Source organism: Acipenser ruthenus, chromosome 2 (assembly GCF_902713425.1).
Source record: "Acipenser ruthenus chromosome 2, fAciRut3.2 maternal haplotype, whole genome shotgun sequence".
NCBI classification, from domain to species: Eukaryota; Metazoa; Chordata; class Actinopteri; order Acipenseriformes; family Acipenseridae; genus Acipenser; species Acipenser ruthenus.
In genome coordinates, this window is record NC_081190.1 from 94,424,409 (window position 1) to 94,444,409 (window position 20,001).

Consider the following 20,001-nt stretch of genomic DNA (forward strand, 5'->3'; position numbering starts at 1 on the left):
ATTTAGGATTGCTATTACAAGGGGGGTGGACTCTTATCCAACCAAGCTATTTCAGTTTTTATTTTTAATTAATTTTCTACAAATTTCTAGAATATTTTTTTCACTTGGAAGTTGTTGGGTAGAATGTGTAGATAAATTAAAAATATATATATATATTTTAATGCATTTTAATTCCAGGCTATAAGGCAACAAAAGGTGAACATGTTGAAAGGGGGTGTAGACTTTCTATATATATATATATATATATGTAACAACTAGCTCCTAGCTAAACCCATGATATCACTGATTATTTGTTTTATTTGCTTATTAAGAGCAAAATTGAAGGAATTAATGTGCCAAAATTGAAGGAATTCATGCTCCTGTCCAAAAGCCATTTCAGACATAGTTATCACAATGGTATTACCTTCATTCTTGTTACAGCCCCATTCTGAATTTTGATAATCTGGCCTGAGGGGCATTGACAAGGGTGGAGCTGGTATACAAAATATATTCTAAAGTATTGAGACAGATGAATAATTGCAGAACGTAGCCCTAGTCTTTTCATTCACCACGAAAGAAATGCAATAAAGAGAAAATGTCCACCCAACCTTTCCAAATTGGTCATAAATTAATAATATTTGGGGCACCACAGCACTTGTGACATGGCTTAGCTTGCTTACTAAAATCTTCAGTCACTAAGATACTCAGTAAAACGTACAAAAAATATCCCAATACTACTGTAGCACAGTACATGTGTTATGACATATTCACATGCATTTGAATTTATTAAGCTTTTTTTTTTTTTTTTTTTTTTTTAGCATTGTAGCTCTAGTGAGTGTTTTATAGTTATGGATGTTGTTTAAATAATGTTTTCTTTTTCAGTTTCATGAATATTATTGCCAATTGCCAATGACACCATTTGAAGAAACATTTAATAGCAGGGATTTGATCATATTTTATTAAGAAAGAACAGGCCAGAACAAAATTTTAAATGTTGCATTAAAACTTGCAGTCATATATACATATAGCTTCAAAGTGCTTTCTTTTAATAGAACTAGTTACAGTGCAAAACAGTATACTCTCCCAAAAACTCGAAATAGTGTAAACATTGAAACTACACAAACAAGACACTTACTGTTTAAAAAGAAAAAACTTATGCACCACCTGCAAGCCATAACTACTGGGACTACTTAAAATGATTAACTTGTTTTCAGGCGTGACATGTTTTCAGGTGTATGTTTGACACGTGTCAAGGGAGTTAACCTTGCTTCTGATCGGTCAGTTTCATTCTAGTTGCGTGACGAAAAAAAATAGAAACAGGTTCTATTTTAGCGACGTGAAATTTCCTCAAAGTGACGTTGCTCACTGCTGGTGTGGATACTCCCATTTGACTGCAGTGACTTCTAAATTATTCGCTTGCGTCCAGTGTGGAAGCAGCTTAAGGTGCAGCAAATCAATCTTAGTTGGTTTTCAATACACTCTCTCACAAAGCAATACATGAATGTGATCAAAGGTCAAGTTATGTAAATTGCCATTATGTGAAAGCGGTGACATCAAAAACAAAAGTGGTTGCCAAAGCTGATAATGTTTTATTTTATTCAAGAACACAAAACAGCATGATTCATTATTCTGGTTATTCTGTTGTTGGATTTTAATAAATGCAAGGATTAGATTCAAAATGAGATCATACTCAATGTTACATCTTTGAATATACTATTAAAAACACAGGTTGTAACAGTGTGTTACTATTAAAACAAACAAACAAACAAACAAACAAACAAACAAACAAACAAACAAAAGTCTCTAAAAATATACTACCCCTTTCTGGACATGTGGGGGGGCCCGTTTTGATCTTGTTGGATGCAAGCTTAGAAATCATTGATGATGAAAGGTATGGAAAACATTTTAGAAATCTTTAAAATAAAATATAATCTATTGTAACAATAACGAAAATCTGATACACAGATTGCAGGATACATTCTCACTTACCTCACAATGGTGGGAAAGGATACCACACACACACTAATCATTTTTCATATAAATACCATGATGCTAATCACTGGCTAATATTGATACCCAACATAGTGGTTATTTATTATGAGATCAAACCAGATGAAAATGTGAGCCGGTCAATTATGGGTTTCCTCTGTATACTAAATACAAAAATCACGACTGAAGAAGATGAAGGACTTGGTGCGTCTAACAACCACTGATTTTTGGGGGTGACTGAACCAGGGTGAGGTCATATAGATCTATATTATTATCTATATTAATAAATAGATAGAGATCCACAGAAGAACAATATGTAGCCACTGGGGGATATAATGTGGTCTCTGACCAGCAACAAGCTTTGTCACATACATCAGTGGTAGAAAAGTTTTTAAATATTTATTTTCTCGAAAATAAGAGTTGTCAAGTTCAAATCCATTGATTTTTAAATGTGACTAGTCAAACAGTGCTTAGATGAAAATACATTTTGTCCAATGTAGATTTGGTTTTGCTTTAGAGAACAATGCATCTATATTTCAAATTGCTTAAAAACACTAATGGCTAGATACTCAGAACTATTGATACATTGTTTTCTGCAAGGACAAAACTTCACTTGCAATTCTAAAAATGAATTAAAATTCATTTATGGGATGGGCACCAATATCGATATTTTAATATGATAATGATATTGTTCGATAGGGATAAGAATTTCCATATTGCGATATCGTGGGATTTTTGCTTCATCAATAATGTTTTCGAAACTTGAGCTTTTGGTGAAACAAACATGGTGTATCTAACTACTAAGCTAAACATTTGTTTTGTTGAAGTTTTATCAGTAATATCAATTTGCTATTAAAGTGAAAGTGAGTTAAATATGAATGTTTTTTTTTGTTTGTTTTTCTGTAAACCTATGCATTTTGCTACTGTGTAAATTCCTGACACTAGTGTAAGTGTATACAGCACTGTAGCAGGGCAGGAGCCCTGTGCATGAAGAGAGTTTTTTATGTAAATGTATATTGCAAATCATGTGTATTTATTGTAATTAATTAATGAAGTACCTGACTCTCCTGGGAGAGCCTGTCTGCTGTGTATGATTGCCAGGTGTGGAATTTAATCAGCAGGTAGGTGTGTTCCAGTCAGGTATAGTAAGCAAGTCGAAACCATCGACATCTGAGTTTGTTTATTTTTGAACAGAAAAGATTAGTTCAGAGATTGTAGATCCCACCAAAGTTTGTGTACACTGTGTTGAATGTACTCTGTGCGCTACCATTGCTGGTAGTGTCACGTGAGATGTTCAGTGGGTTGATGTGTAAATAAATCCTGTTCGCCTGTGGGGCGTATCAACTTCAACCTCCATCTAGACCTCCTGCCTGTCACTCAGCAGCGAATGCACGCACCCACACGGGAGACACCTACCCTATCGCATGCATAATATCCTGTATCTTTCTAAACAATGGATTTAGGGGTGCTTCCTAATAAAAGTTGAATCTCAAAACAATAATTGTGTGAATATAATAATTGTTACAGCTGGGTATAATGGTATTTAAAACAGAATTCATTTATCTGACTTTTTACATATCTGCCCTTACTCTGGTCCCACCACAGTTGGATACGCGATGGACTACTGTACTTTGAATTTCACAGGCATGCTACTTTTTCATATATCTCCACAATAGCGCAGCAACTACTGATAAAGCAGCAATGGCAATTGCTGGGACAAGGTAGGCATCAAACTGCCTACTTGCATCACCTCTGGGCTCTCTCTGGTTGTTTTCAGGGGACTGCAGTGGGACTGACCGTAAATTATCTCGCTCGCGTGGTTGTGAACTTGTATCCGGACGCTCCAAGTCAGACCATGAATGATAACTTTGGGGAGATTCTTCTCTCAAGTCTACCAACTGATTTGGAGCATGATCATCGATACTAGGATTTTGTGAATAGTGCATCTCATTCTGTCTGACATCTGAGAAACTGGAAGCCCCATCCGACATTTCGTACAGGGCCGTGGTTTCTCTTCCACTTGTACTATGATGACTGTGCCATGGTTCAGTTGAGCTTGTTTTATTTCCCTCGCTATGCTCTCCCCCACTACCAGCACCGTTTTCCAAAGGACCACGTGCCCCACTTGTTTCAGGACTTTGAGCAAGTTTTTGGAAAGTGTCGTGCTGATCTTGTATCATATGGGGGATGTTAACATCCACAAAACTCTCCATCAGGTTTGGGTTCTGATAGCCCTGTAACGCCTGGATCTTCTGGTCCTTGTTGTATTCTTCACTGCTGAAGGGGCTACTGTGCACAGCACTTAGGTAGGGAGACGATGCAGAGGTGTCATGGGGCAGGAAACTGTCATCTTCAGCCCCACTGGGTGGTATTCCCCTGATAGGGTTTTCAGGGACCTGTCTGACACCAGACATGGTGAGGTTTTCTGTTACACTACCAGAAAACTCGAGCTGACTGGAGCTGATGGAGCAAGGCTGGTCATCAATATTGGTTGATCTTAGTATGCCAGGCTTACTTAAATATTCTTCTTTCATGTATCCTGCAGTGGCCCCTCTGATTAATGGGATGACCTGAGGGTGGCCTGGGCCTGCAGATGGCCTCCCGGAAGAATACACAGACCTACTGATTCTGCTTTCCTGGGGGGTCCCTGTAAGCTGATAGTTTGCATCAGTCTGAAAGAGATGGAAACATTATTACAAATGTTATATACATTAAGTTAACACTGTGTGTGGATTGTCTCTTATTATTATAAGAGAAGTAATTCCATGCAGTTTGGGAGAGAGGACCGCCAAGTGAAGCTGAGCAGTTCTCTCTGTGTCTGCTCAATGATTTCTGTTAGAACAGAAGACACTCTACAAACAACATGTTAACTTATTAACAATTACAAAAAATATATATATATATATATATATATTGTACTTATAAACTACTTTTAAACATAATTGTTGTTGTCTTTAAACTTCAGAATCAAGAAATATTATCTATACACAAATAAGACAACCCTTTACTGGTTTATTTCTCATACATGATATTAATGTCATTTAAAAGAAGAAGAAGAATAATTTATATTAATAACAATACATACACACTATACAATAACAATATACAATTGCAACACTGCACTCTACACTGGCAATCACCAAAATGCAAGTAACAATGAACAATATAGTTGTAGAAGACAGAGTTGGGAAGGATGGGAATACTATTTGCATTTGACCTTTTCTATTGTTTTCAGTGCCTGACAGAGTTGCCTGGGTTGCAGTTGCACAAGTTAGATAATGTACACCTCTTACATGCTACCATATTAAAAACATCCTAGTTTACTATGTAGAATATACTGCCTACCTCTCATATAGAGCCCAACCTTTATAAAACATCTTGTACAATTTGTTAAACAATGAAAATTACAGTAAGTGCCTAATACGGACAGACGGACTGACAGTAGGACCCCGGATTCAATAACTTGTGGTAAAGACTGTCATCACAACTGGTGTAAGTGTTTCTCTCTATATATGCATCGGTAATATATTTTCTCTTTGATTATCCAGATAATTTCATGTTATATGGTGCTAAAATGCTTATCAAAGATTTTAAACAAACAATGTGAAGCTGCCATTTATACCATGGTGCAGCAGGAATAGAGATTGCATACTACCAAAATAAATAAAAGTTTCACCAAAAGAAATGAATTTTTTCTACATGCAACAGATCAATACATTAATAACAATTACCTCACTGCTAGCCTGTATAAAGTTTGTTCAGGGGCTAGGGAATTAATATCACAAAATAAATTAGTTTGGTTGACTAACTTAGCATTGACAAGGAGATTTAACTGTGAAAAATACCTGATTTCTTACTGTATCAGAGTTGCTATCTGGATGTCCTATAACACTTGGCACTGCGTTATAGATGGTACGTCGAGTTGCAGTTTCTTGAACTGGGGTTTTAAGCTCAACCTGGTTTCTCCTGCTGTTCTCCTCCGGACTGGACGGAACCGAAGAAGGGTCAGGGACACCATCTGGCTCTGATTGAGAGGTTGCATGGGAGTCTTGGGAGTGGGAAGTAGCACCCTGAGGGAGGTTTGCTGGGAGGGATGTCTGAACACTGGCATTAGATACTGGGGATGGAGGAGGGAGGGGAGACTGAGAAGGAGAAGGTAAGACCTGAGCAAGATATTCTGGAAGAGTCTGTGAAGGAGTTGCAGCTGCTGGGGATGCAGCTGGATTATTAGGGGCCTGGGTAGCGGAGTAAAGTGGAGGGAGTGACTGATTTCCATAGGTGTAGACTGAAGTTTGGGTTATGGGGGCAGACTGCAGGGGGCTAGGATGTAGAGGAGGAGCTACTGCTGGGGAAGCAACCAATACAGAAGGGATAGTTTGTTGTTGGGGAGCAGGGACTGTGTTGCCACCTATGAAATAAAGCAAACAATGTATAGATTACAAGAACAGCATTTGTAAATTAATTATGTTACATTGCTAATGTCCCATTATAGTTAAATAAATGACTTTACATTCCACCCAACTCAGAATGACCGTCAACATTTTTTATTGACATATGATAATTAACTGTATTGGTATACAGTAGTTTCCAAGTATAGGAACACTTCCTAAGAGAACATTTCACTTAAGGAAACACCCTTGTGGTGAAACAGATTTTTCCCATTGAAATACTCCAGCTAAAAGAACAGGAACTTTGCTTAAAAGAACACTTTCTTTAAAAAAAAAGAACACCTTCTTGGTACTTGGTATGATTCTTTCACAATGGATACAGTACTGTTTTGTAAAACTTATCTTTTTATTGTGAGAGTGTCTTCAGGGACACTGATTTTTTGTGTTTCCTGTTCTTGTGGGTTGTTCAAGTGAAAGCCGGATGTGCAGTTGAAAGTGAATTTCATACTTTTGAATTAAGTGCTTGTTTGTGCAGTGTGCTCGCTTCTGTTTTCAAAAATTTTACGGACCATTGTGGCAATGTGCCCCGCCCCTGTGTGCTTATTATGTGTTGTATGTTGCGTGCGTGTGTTAATGTCGGTGTATATTCATTGGTACACGGGATATAAACGGGTCTGTGTTTCACGTGTGATTTAAAAAGGTAGATTTGTATTTAGGCACGAGGAGGGCACAAATCACTTCACATGCTGGTTAAATTTAATATATGAGCACGGGGTTGCACGTAATGACTTCACGTGCTGGGATTCAAGTGACTAATTAATTAGTAATTGAATCCCAGCACAACAGTATATATAGAGACACATAGCTTTCACTCGGGGTTGGGTGTTCGGTGAGTGGAGAACGGGTTTGGAGACGGAGGTAATTGTAAAAGTAAAAGAAGTAGTAAAAGAAGCTCACCGTGTTTGTCCGTGTAGTTCGTTTTGTTTGTCTGTTTATTTTGGCGTACAGTGCCGTGCCCTGTGTTTTGTGTTACAACCTTTTTATTTTCTGTTCTGTTTATTAAATGCTGAGCGAAACCATTCGCTCAGCTCCACCAAACCACACCTCTCTGTCTGTTTATTTCCTGCTTCTGGTCTGACGCCACCCACTCCGGCCGTCTTTGTGACAACCATGTAGAGATTTTAAATTGGCTTTCCCACGGTGTATGGGATTTTGAAATTACTGTTTCAAAACTTCAGTTATGTCATCATTTTAAACTATAATATGAAACGAAATGTACGGGTTGAAAATGTATGTTTTGGCAAAAGCATTAACAACATTCCTTTGATATTGCAAATTAGCTTTTTAATGCTTAACAACTATTCTACAGAAGAACACAACACTATAGGGAAATATCCAAATACCTTTAAAAAGGTAGTTTGTGGGGCAAATACCAATGTTAGAATAAGCTAAGCAGACCAAAAAGATTGAGCTTTTTAACTTACGTAGCACACACTATGGATAACAATTTAACATTAATCTGTGCTGTCAAATGATCTAATGCATTGGAAAACAAAGGTGTATCTAAACAGAACTATTTACATCACAGTGTTATCAAAAACACATTCCCAATGTACTGTACATTTTGAAAATACAAATTTGTACAAAAACTTAGCAGAAAGGGCTGCATGCCAACTATTACCTTCCCCAATACTGGCCGTCTAATTACACACACAGCAATTCAACTAACTTCATGCTTTATGAATATATGCACTTATCCCAATGCACAACTTTTATTTCTGCAAACGGCGTGTGTATGCGCAGGAAATACACAAAGAAGAAATACAGCACTTCACAAGTTTATTATTATATTAAAACATTTATCAATTGTAATTGAGATATATGAATGGCTTATCACGGATCAATTGAATAACCCTACACACCTGTCCTTTCAATGCCTTGCTGATGATGGGAGTCTGTAAACCTGAACTGTCTCAGCCTGTCCGGTGTAATGCCAAAATAGTGTCTTCGGAAGAAAAGTGTCTCATCGGTGACACAGAGCTATCTGGTCACCCCGTAATAACGACATATGGGTAAGTAGGACAGTAGCTTAGCTAGTCAGTTTAAAAAACAAATTAAAAAATGAAGCAATTTTTCAGCTAAATTCAACTCATGTCCGGGATGGGTTCCATTTAAATCGTATTCATACCTGCCAAGTCTCCCGATTTCGTCGGGAGACTCCCGATATAGAGGCGTGATCTCCCGTCTCCCGGTGAGACTAAAGAACCTCCCCCCATATGAACTCCCGAAGACATGGAATTGTTTCCATCATTGTATGAAGATGGAATTCGATAACCTTTCTTTTTCTGGTTTTAAAGATCATATTTGGGAATTGCCAATGCTTCTACATCAGTCCACATTAATAAATGGATATGTCTTACTGTCACAAAGACGGCCGGAGTGGGTGGCGTCAGACCAGATGCAGGAAATAAACAAACAGAGAGATGTGGTTTGGTGAAGCTGGGTGCGTGATCGCGCTCAGCATTTAATAAACAGAACAGAAAATAAAAGGTTTTAAACACAAAAACACGGGACACGGCACTCGAGCCAAAACAAAAAGACAAACAAAACGTACTACACTTAAACAGACAGACGAACAAACACGGTGAGTGAAAACACTTCTAATTTACGTTCTTACTTTGTTTTATTTTCTCCTTCTCTCTCTCCCGTTCTCCACTCTCGAACACCCAACCCTGAGTGAATGAAAATGTGTCTATATATACTGTTGTGCTGGGATTCAATTACTAATTAATTACTCACTTGAATCCCAGCACATGAATTAATTCTGTGCAACCCCGTGCTCGCATATTACATTTAACCAGCACGTGAAGTGATTTGTGCTCTCCTCGTGCCTAAATACAAATCTACACTTTTTAAATACACGTGAAACACAGACCCGTTTATATCCCGTGTACCAATGACTATACACCAACATTAACACACGCACGCAACACCCAACACATAATAAGCACACAGGGCTTATTCTGTTCTTTGATCTCTGAATGCTGCTGATTAAGTTTGAACTACAAAAACACTTTGGTGTTTGTACTACACAATTATCATTTTATTGTTTTCCAGGACCTCCTTGTAAACAAGACATTGGTCATTGGGTAGATCTCCTGGTTAAATTAATAAATAAAACAATATAAAAATGCTAGATACTGTACATAGATTAAAGGCTTCTACATCGATGGTAAATCAGTAGCACAACATCTACGACAGCTGTGGACATGCTCTTAGATCTTTACATGGTCACAGGGGTTGGACAAAATATTAGGAAAACATACAGTAATACTGTCAAAATTATGGCACTGTTTGTATACATGGTGTTTACCACAATTTAATACATATATGTAATCCATTATATATAGAATGGATAAATATTTAGTGAAAGTGTGACAACAAAATATACTGTAGCATGTTGGTGGGTGATTTTTTTTCACATTAGAAAGCAGGTGGACTAAGGTGGAATAAGGTGGACCTTTTGCCTACAACTGATGACCATAAATGTAATATTTGCTATGGAAATTGTTTAACCTTTAAGGGAACCACTATAGGGTACTGAATGCAGCATTTGAAGTAACTTGTCTATTGCCATCTTTAAACAACTTCAGTCCACTGATATGTTTAGCCTGATGAGATGAAATTGTTTGAAGTAGTTGCGCACATTGAATCCCGTCACATCACAGTGGGTTTACTCACCAGAATTCTAATTCTAAAGGCAACTGAATTACAGTTTATGTTTAGCAGAATATTTTACAGCAGCCAGCTTGCTAACTCACTCTGAGGGTTGATAAGTCTGGTATACTCTTGCTCGAGTTCGCTGGCCAGGTCATCCTGCTCAAGCCTTTTAAGAGCTTTAATAAACTCGCTTGGCCAGTTTCTTCTGCGCTTGAGACAATCGAAAAACTTCTGCATAGCAACATGATTACCACACATATCATTTCTGGCATTAATTTCCTCCTGAAAGAAAAAAAAAAAACACACATATTATATATATATAGTAGCAAGTTTGATGAGTTATTAAATACCAAACAAAGGGACATGGAGAAGACGGCTAACAAGGCAGAATGTCTGCTTATGACACACATTATTAGTTTATGGAAAGACTAACAATATGTGCACTTAAACTGGTCATTTCTTTTTTTTTTTTACTTCAAAGAGCAAATAACTTTTTTAAAAACATAAATTAGTTAATAAAAACTAAATAAAACAACTCCACTAAAAAGGTGTTATATTAGAAATCCTTTTTTTTTTTAGTTTTGTAACTAAGTATTTATTTTGAATAATAATAATAATAATAATAATAATAATAATAATAATAATAATAATAATAATAATAATAATAATAATCACAATATTTAAATAAATAAATGTCAAGTAAAACTCACCTTGTCCATGTCAGTGAGACAGGAAATAAATGATAACACCTGGGTTGCTCTGATTCTTTCCACATAGCGGTACATGTTGGGCCGAATGTAGTCATTGTACAGTTTATCACTTACAAACGACATTTTTTAAATATCTTACAAAGGTGACCTAAAAGATAAAAGGAAAAACATATCTGCTAAAAGCTGCACCTGTCAGTGAGAACATATGAAACACAACGAGCAAAAACAAAACACATAATATGCCACAGAGAACATATGAAACACAACGAGCAAAAACAAAACACATAATATGCCACATTTGGAGTCCCTCTCTGCTGAATCATTTCCTTTTTACCGCAGTAAGCCTATACATTCCTATATTTAAACCCAAATGGGGTCAATCCCATACATTACAGTGGCAAAAGCAAACCAAATGACCTGAAACAGAAAAGTGAAGGACCAAGGGAATTCCAGGACAGGAAAGTTTTGCATTGTGTCTTATTAGGAAATCCCCTTTTTTTGGCTGGGAACAAACATGCCTTTATTAAAGTGTGTATATTGTAGATCTTACAGCTTTTATCGGCACATAAGAACATAACGTACGTATTTTTTTTTTCTTTTACATATACTTAGTGTGTATTGGTAGTTGCTAACAATCTTACAGAATGTGAACAGTAAATGGCATGCCTGTCATTGTACAGGTTGATAAACGTGATGCAACAGTTTTACAAAGGAAAAAAGTATACAGATATAAACACAAATACATGCATGTACATAATAAAATTAAATGGAATATATTCAATCATACAAATCTTTGAATATAGACAGGAAAAGGAAGACAAGAAAGACAGTAGAGACAAGAGTCAGGGGCGCCCCCAGAAATATTTCACATGGTACGCAGAACTGAATCACACCGAACAGTAAACCAAATAGCATACTACACCAATAAAAACTATACATAAATCTATTTGAAATATAAACTTAAACCAGAGGGGAAACCACAAATCATACATTTCTAATTACTTTTACAATCACTAATGTAATTTTTACTCATCCCATTTAACTAAGCATAAAACTTTATTTTCTTGCATGCTGTAGCAAAAAAAATGTGCAATAATAATAATGATTATAATAATAATAATAATAAAAAAATATTAATAGAACTATAAATGTGCTTTTACCGTGCTCAATCCTGAAAGAGCAGAGGAATTCTTCGGGTTCCCGTTGCATCAAAGTCCCTCAACACTTTCTCACTGTCGATCACCACTTCGTGGTGAATGTTCATCAGTGCTAGTCCGGTGAGTCGCGTCTCTGACATGGTGCCTACGCAGGTAAGTTTTCAAGCGCCTCAAACAGCTGAAGGAGCGTTCAGCTGAAGCAGTGGACACAGGCATGGTAAGCAGTACTTTTAAGATGTTGTGGATGTTAGGGTACAGTATCACTGTGTCCTCTCATATTTCACTGCTGCTCTTGTAGTGCCTCCAGAGCTCAAGCTCTGCATCAGCCGTTTGTACACGGGGCATCATAGCCTCATACTCCTCTTATCCGTTTGTACACGGGGCATCATAGCCGCATACTCCTCTTATCCGTTTGTACACGGGGCATCATAGCCGCATACTCCTCTTATCCGTTTGTACACGGGGCATCATAGCCGCATACTCCTCTTATCCGTTTGTACACGGGGCATCATAGCCGCATACTCCTCTTATCCGTTTGTACACGGGGCATCATAGCCGCATACTCCTCTTATCCGTTTGTACAAGGGGCATCATAGCCGCATACTCCTCTTATCTCACTCCACATTGCTTGGGTCAGCATTGGCAACTTGTTGGGGAGAAGATATTGGGCTTTAAGTCGAGGCAAAGAACTGCACACTTGATCATTCAACTGTGTGGTTAGATGATCCAAAAATGGAAGAAATAGATTCAAGCGCCAGTATTCTTGTGACATTACAGCTGGGACATTCGACCTCTGAAGTCTTGCAATATGAGGCATTGAGACAATTATTTCAATTTTTCCCACAGGTTGGTATAGGTGCTGTCCGCCCTTTTGTCCCCAAGCAGAGAAACTAAATTGCTGGTTTGTTGACTGGCTTTCACGAGATCGCAAGACGGGTTCTGAAGAGCATTGCTGAGTGGAGTGAGATACTGCAGTAACTGTTGGCACACAATAATACAGACCAAAAACTCAAATGACTCCATTGCTCTGGCTATGGATACAGCGATGCCACTACACTTGTGTCTGTTTTTAAATGATCGATGGTGGCAAACACATTTTCATGGTTCATGATGACAGTGGAGAGGCACGCATCATGCTGAGACCAGCGGGTGTCAGAAAACTTCTGCAGACGCTGCTTTGTGTCAATTCTATCCAAAAAACACTGCATTCGTTTTGGAGATGCAGTCACAAAAGCCACGATCTCTTGAACGGTATTCAGTGTGTTGCGAACTAAAGGGATTCTCGTTGAGTGTGTAATTGTGAGGTTTAGTGAGTGGTTTCTGCAGTGCAAATATGCTGCTGAGGGGTATTTCTCTCTGACGCAGGCCTGCACTCCACGTATTTTGCCACTCATATTTCCAGCACCATCGTAGCCTTGTCCAACCAGGTTGGAGGGGTTCAAATTGGATTGCTGCAGGTGGTTCAGAAACAGGGTGGTAAGCGTTTCACCTGTTGTATCACTTGTTGAAATAAAAGCCACAAAGTCCTCTCGCACAGAGAACTGCCCTGATGGGGAATGATCCACATATCTTAGAATAAGGGGCACTTGTTCTGTGCAGCTAATGTCTGAACTCTCATCTGCCAGCAACGAGAACAATTTAGCATTTCTGCATTTAAGTAAAATGCCATCACTTATTTGCTTTCCGTACAGATCAATAATTTCTTTTTGTACTCTGTGGCTGCAGTACTTCACATTGCCTGGTGCTTGCTGCAAGTGCCTTGTCAGTGCCTCATCTCCTTTCACACAGTACTCTAAAAAAGCTCTGAAGTTGCTGCGCTCGTCGGTGTGACCCCTATTTGAAACGTTTTGTTTACCGCAAACCGCTATTAAATCTACAATTGCTCTCAGAGCTGACTTACTGTGTTCTGTATATTCCTGGTGGGCTTTATTCAAAGATGAAATTATGGACTGTTGCTTGTTATCACAAACACGTAAAAATTCAGCATCACGTATTTGAGCACTCAGATGCGTTTGTGTTGTAAGATGTATTGTAATGATTTTCTTTGCGTTGCTCCAGTCCACAAGAGGCCGTGATCGTAGTACTATGTCACCAGATGAAAATATGACACAGGCAACACAAAACACACCATCCTTTGCTTCACTGTATCGCAGTGTTGGATAAAAGGCCTCGTCAAAGAATTCATCTGGGACTCGTGGTTTCTTTCCAAAAATACAGCGGAATGGTGCTGTCCATCCCTTTCTTGGCTGAAACCGGTTTCAAAAAGCACTTAATTTTATTGCGTCGGGTGCCGTTTTAAGTACATCTGCACTGATAAGGCCAATATCTTGTACATCTTCAATCTCAGATATACTACTAGTACTTACACTGAATGCTGGTCCTGCCGTCTTTTCAGTACTGAAAATCTCACTTCTGAAAGTCCCTGAAACAGACGGTTCGGTACTTGTTATAATATTGTTATTTTGATCTGATTCACCCTTCCTGCTCTGATCATCAGAAGAAAGCACTTTTTTTGAAGCTGGCATCAAATAAACTCACTTGCTTCCATTTGCTCATATTGTACTATTTGAAAAGCTTAAAATAAAAAAGACCACTGCCAGCCGCGGACCATGCCAAATTAAATAAACAGTAATAAATAACTGTCTCTATATATTCTAAATAATCGTTCGTTCACACTTCTCTATCGATCAACTTTTTTTTTTAATCTCCTCTCCACACACCAACACTCACTCTGTCAAAGTAAGCACACTCTCCTTCCTCTCAACTCCGCCCCTGTCAGTGTTCAACAAACCAGGTCAGGCATTAGCTGAACTTCTCCCCTTAAGTAAAATCAGGCGGTCGAGTGCCTGTCCAGGATTGGATGGACCCAGACAGATTGACAGCCGTGTATTCCGTCCTTCTGGAACCCCGTGAAACATTCAGAACGTAAACAAACTGCAGAGCAAAACCCCGGGTCGCTTCATAAATACAATATCCATCTGCGGATCGCACAAGATTACTGAAATATTAAGATCCAATGGTACGCACAGTGTGTAACGTGCGTACGGCTGCGGGCGCCCCTGACAAGAGTAAAAGGCAGAAAGGAAAGTTAAAAAGAAAGCAAAAGAGAAAAGTCATATGTGAGTCATCAAGGTAATTTAGATAGTGGATTTAAGCTGCAGTCTGTCAAAATAAGTTAAAGGCTGCCAGGCAGCGTAAAACTTTTCAGAGGAGCTACACAGCGTAAATGATGACTTTCTACAGGTGAAGAAAATTCATTACATCTCTTACCCAATGAATAAAAGTGAATGGGGCAGACTGCGTCCAATGTAATTGTAATTATTATTATTATTATTATTATTATTATTATTATTATTATTATTATTATTATTATTATTATTTCTTAGCAGATGCCCTTATCCAGGGCGACTTACAATTGGTACAAGATATCACATTATTTTTTTTACATACAATTACATTATTTTTTACACATTATTTTTTACATACAATTACCCATTTATACAGTATTTTTTTTTTTTTTTTTACTGGAGCAATCTAGGTAAAGTACCTTGTTGAAGGGTACAGCAGCAGTGTCCCCCACCTGGGATTGAACCCACGACCCACCAGTCAAGAGTCAACAGAACAACAAAAATAAATCAATAAAATCTGCTTGTTCCATCGTGGACCAACAGACCAAGCAATAGAAAAACAAAAAAGTCCTGATCGTACAAAGTTACAGATTTGGGTTCTGCATACGAGACTAAGCAGATCCAGTAAGGAAATAAAAATATAAATAAAATACATAAATAATAGATATAAAAAATAGCAGTCCGTACAGACACAACATAACAGTATTCAGTACAAACCCATAGGGTCATGTTTTTAAAACCTACAGCGCCACGGTCTTCAACTCCAGATAAGGAAAGGGTCAGCTTAAAAGAAAACCAACAGTTCCAAACCAAGGCAAATAGGGGAAAAAACATATGTATAAAAGTGAATGTGATATGCGAAATCTATAGAATATACATATATTCACGAAATAAAAAAGTTAAATAAAAAAAGAGTATTTATCCGAGTGTTTAACTTATATTTCCAATTTGAGTCGCATTATTCCAAGGCAGCCAAATGCAGTGTGTGCCCTGCAGCGACCATGAATTAACCAGGTGAAGGAGCCTAAGCAGAATTCAGTGCTGAGACGATCTCATCTTTGTAGAAGGCAGCGGCGTCCTGTGGTGTAGTGAAAATCATCCGACTGTTGTTGTGGGTGATCAGTAATCGGGCAGGGTGCAGAAAGCTGCATTTCACACTAGCTTCCCGTAGTTGAGCCTTCACCGAGTTAAAAGTGGCACATTGTTTTGCCATGTCTGCACAGAAATCAGGACAAATATATACTGGCCTCCCCTTAAAATGTAGATCTCCCTTGTCTCTCGCCAACCGTAATATCTTCTCCTTAACCTGGAAGTAGTGCACCCTGAGGATAATGGGACAGGGCCTGTAATGGGACGATGTGCACGATCCAAGACAGGGAGTGCGGAATCCAGCTTATCCTTCCCAAATAAATTGGCAAAGAACTGCGACGTGAAAGTAGTCGGATCACGACCCTCCACTCCTTCCGAGACACCGACAACGCATAGATTGTTTCTCCATCCCCTACCATCTAAAGCCTCCAGCACCATCACCCTGTCAGAAATATCGCTCAGAGATCTCTCTACCTCCTGCAGCCGGCTGCCATAAGAGTCCAAGGTACCTTGGAGTGTAGCAATAGATTCACGGTTTTCGGATCTAAGTGATTCTGTAGAATTCTGGATCTTGTTCACCGCTGAGATCAGAATGGCCAGGTCTTCCACTCCCAGGCTGGGGATTGCTGCCTCCAGCCACGCATGAAATTGGATCAGGCTGAGTCGCATCTGGGGCTTGCACCTTCTTGGTTTTTGGCTTGGACATGGTGTAATAATGAAGGTAATAATATATTCCAGTTTTTCACTTAAAAAATAAAAGAAAATGACCTGCTTGCTGAAAAAAAATCTTAATATTACAGGAGCTATTTTTTTTCGCTTTGACACAGAAGCCATGCTCCAAATACCCTTTTTTTAAATGTAGCTCATTTAAAAAAAATTAGGACTTTTGATGGACCTACTCCATGAGGAAATATCACTAAGTAATCAAAATCATTCACGGCTGTGTCAATAAAGCTAACTTTCTTGCACATATAATAAAAAAGGGACTTCCATATCGTACAGCAGGAAATCAATATAAATCCCAATGCTGATCTCCAAATGAAAGTGGTTACCAGAAATACAGTATGTCCAATGCCTCTTTCCTTGCCTCTACTCAGCACCTCATTGCTAGAAAACATTCATTAGACTTTCAACACAGACTTTTAGTGTGGATGGTGCGGTGGAATGCCCTTGTTTGCGATTCCCAGGCCATTACAGGCTTTTAATAAATACACCAAAAAGAAATTACAGATATCTTACAAAAAGGTTTGCAGAATAAGCGGATAAATAAAGATGAGTTTGATAGTTTGTTACAAAGTAATCCTATATGTCTAGTATTCTATACATTACTCAAGAGACATAAAGCTTTATTAAATCCACCAGGACGTCCAATAGTGGCAGGAACTGGATCGGTGACCAAGCTGTTATCTCAGTATGCTGATTATCACATTAAAGCTTGAGTACAATCACTGCCCTCTTATATTAAAGATACTACAAAATCATGACTATTGATAATGTATCACCCTCAGATTTATTATGCCCTCTGGATGTTAGAAGCTTGTACACTCGTATTCCTCATAGTGATGGGTCAGAGACTATGCAATACTTTCTGGACAGGTGGGAGGGATTAACACCACTGACTCAATATCGAATTTAATTAGCAGAAGCAGTATTAATAAAGAATTATTTTAAATTTGAGGAGGTATATTATTTACAGATGTAAAGAACTGTGATGGGTTCACCTTTTGCACCTAATTATGCAAATGTTCAATTCAACAACATTACTGGGGAGTTGGTTACAGACCCTCACAATTCTCTGTGTAAACAAGTGCCTCTTATTTTCTGTTCTGAATGCCCCTTTATCTAATCTCCATTTGTGACCCCTGATCCTTGTTTCTTTTTTCAGGTCAAAAAACTCCCTTGGGTCGACATTGTCTATACCTTTTAAGATTTTGAATGCTTGAATCAGATCACCGCATAGTCTTCTTTGTTCAAGACTGAATAGATTCAATTCTTTTAGCCTGTCTGCATAATACATGCCCTTTAAACCCGGGATAATTCTGGTCGCTCTTCTTTGCACTCTTTATAGAGCAGCAATATCCTTTTTGTAACGAGGTGACCAGAACGGAACACAATATTCTAGATTTACAATGCATTATTAGTCTTAATAATGCATTGTAAAGTTTTAACATTACTTCCCTTGATTTAAATTCAACACTTCTCACAATATATCCGAGCATCTTGTTGGCCTTTTTTATAGCTTCCCCACATTGTCTAGATGAAGACATTTCTGAGTCAACATCAACTCCTAGGTCTTCTTCAATTTCAGTATCTCCCATATGATATTTATAATGCAGGTTTTTTTTTCATGCATGCAATACTTTACACTTTTCTCCATTAAATGTCATTTGCCATGTGTCTGCCCAGTTCTGTCTAGATCATTTTGAATGACCTTTGCTGCTGCAACAGTGTTTGCCACTCCTCCTATTTTTGTGTCGTCTGCAAATTTAACAAGTTTGCTTACTATACCAGAATCTAAATCATTAATGTAGATTAGGAATAGCAGAGGACCTAATACTGATCCCTGTGGTACACCACTGGTTACCTCGTTCCATTTTGAGGTTTCTCCTCTAATCAGTACTTTCTGTTTTCTACATGTTAACCACTCCCTTGAATCCCTACTGCGTTCAGTTTGAGAATTAATCTTTTATACGGGACTTTGTCAAAAGCTTTCTGGAAATCTAAATAAACCATGTTGTATGCTTTGCAATTATCCATTGTCAATGTTGCATCCTCAAATAAGTCAAGCAGGTTAGTTAGACACGATCTCCCTTTCCTAAAACCATGCTGACTGTCTCCCAGGATATTGTTACCATATAGGTAATTTTCCATTTTATATCTTATTATAGTTTCCATAAGTTTACATATAATAGATGTCAGGCTTATTTGTCTGTAGTTACCTGGTTCGGTTTTGTCTCCCTTTTTGTGGATCGGTATTACGTTTGCAATTTTCCAGTCTGTCGGTACAACCCCTGTGTCAAAAGACTGTTGCATGATCTTGGTTAGAGGTTTGTAACTTCTATCATTTCTTTGAGTACTACTGGGAGGATCTCATCCGGCCCAGGGGATTTGTTTATTTTAAGAGCTCCTAGTCCCTTTAACACTTCTGCCTCTGTTATGCTAAAGTTATTTCAAACTGGATAGGAACAGGTCGACATGTGGGGCATGCTGTCTGTGTTCTCCTTTGTAAAAACCTGTGAAAAGTAATCATTTAATAGTGATAATAAAAACCTGTGAAAAGTAATCATTAATGAGTCATCTCAATTCAGTATTAAAAGTTTAAATTAGGGCTGCTCCAATTAAAAGATTAAATCAGACTGACTAATCAACTAAAGAGTTGATCACAGACTAATTTTTAAAAAAAAATGTAAATCGTGCAGTTATATTTTTTGTATATAAAGTAAAATCAACCAACAGAAGATCTGTATTTTTTTCTGCAGCAATCCAATCACAAGTGAGCGGAGTTGGGACATAAACAGTGAAGGTCTTTGGTAGGTTTAACCAATGGAAAAGTCAAAAATCTGCCCTGGTTTTGCAGCTGTCCAATCATGAGTGAACAGAGGCGGGACATAATTGGGAGTTTAACCAATAGGAAAGTCAAATATCTGCCTTGGTTTTACAGCTGTCCAATCATTAATGACCACAGGAGGGACATACATATGCTAAGGTAGGGTGTTAAGCATAGCTGAATAAAAAAAAAAAAAAAAAAAACCTTGGCTGAATTCCGCGCAAAATTGCTTATTATAGAGACAGTTATTGAGAACTATATTGAGAACTTCGAAGTAATATTTCGAAATGCTTT

General features: G+C 38.0%; 1 protein-coding gene across 4 annotated transcripts in view; it reads right to left on the minus strand.

The window, feature by feature from the left end:
• Positions 1 to 1,558: 1,558 nt before the first annotated feature.
• LOC117408411 (uncharacterized) overlaps positions 1,559 to 20,001 on the minus strand; it is a 29,113-nt gene continuing 10,670 nt past the window's right edge. For 2 of the 4 annotated variants that reach the window (XM_059004256.1, XM_034013373.2), the window contains exons 2-5: positions 10,787 to 10,934; positions 10,178 to 10,358; positions 5,814 to 6,376; positions 1,559 to 4,640 (exon numbers count right to left, since the gene is read on the minus strand). In XM_059004256.1, coding sequence (XP_058860239.1) covers positions 3,618 to 4,640; positions 5,814 to 6,376; positions 10,178 to 10,358; positions 10,787 to 10,909 — 1,890 coding nt within the window. In that variant the 5' untranslated portion in view covers positions 10,910 to 10,934 and the 3' untranslated portion in view covers positions 1,559 to 3,617. Of the gene's footprint in view, positions 4,641 to 5,813; positions 6,377 to 10,177; positions 10,359 to 10,786; positions 10,935 to 19,099; positions 19,375 to 20,001 lie in introns of those variants that run through there. The other 2 variants (XM_034013374.2, XM_034013375.2) reach the window with 2 other exon arrangements.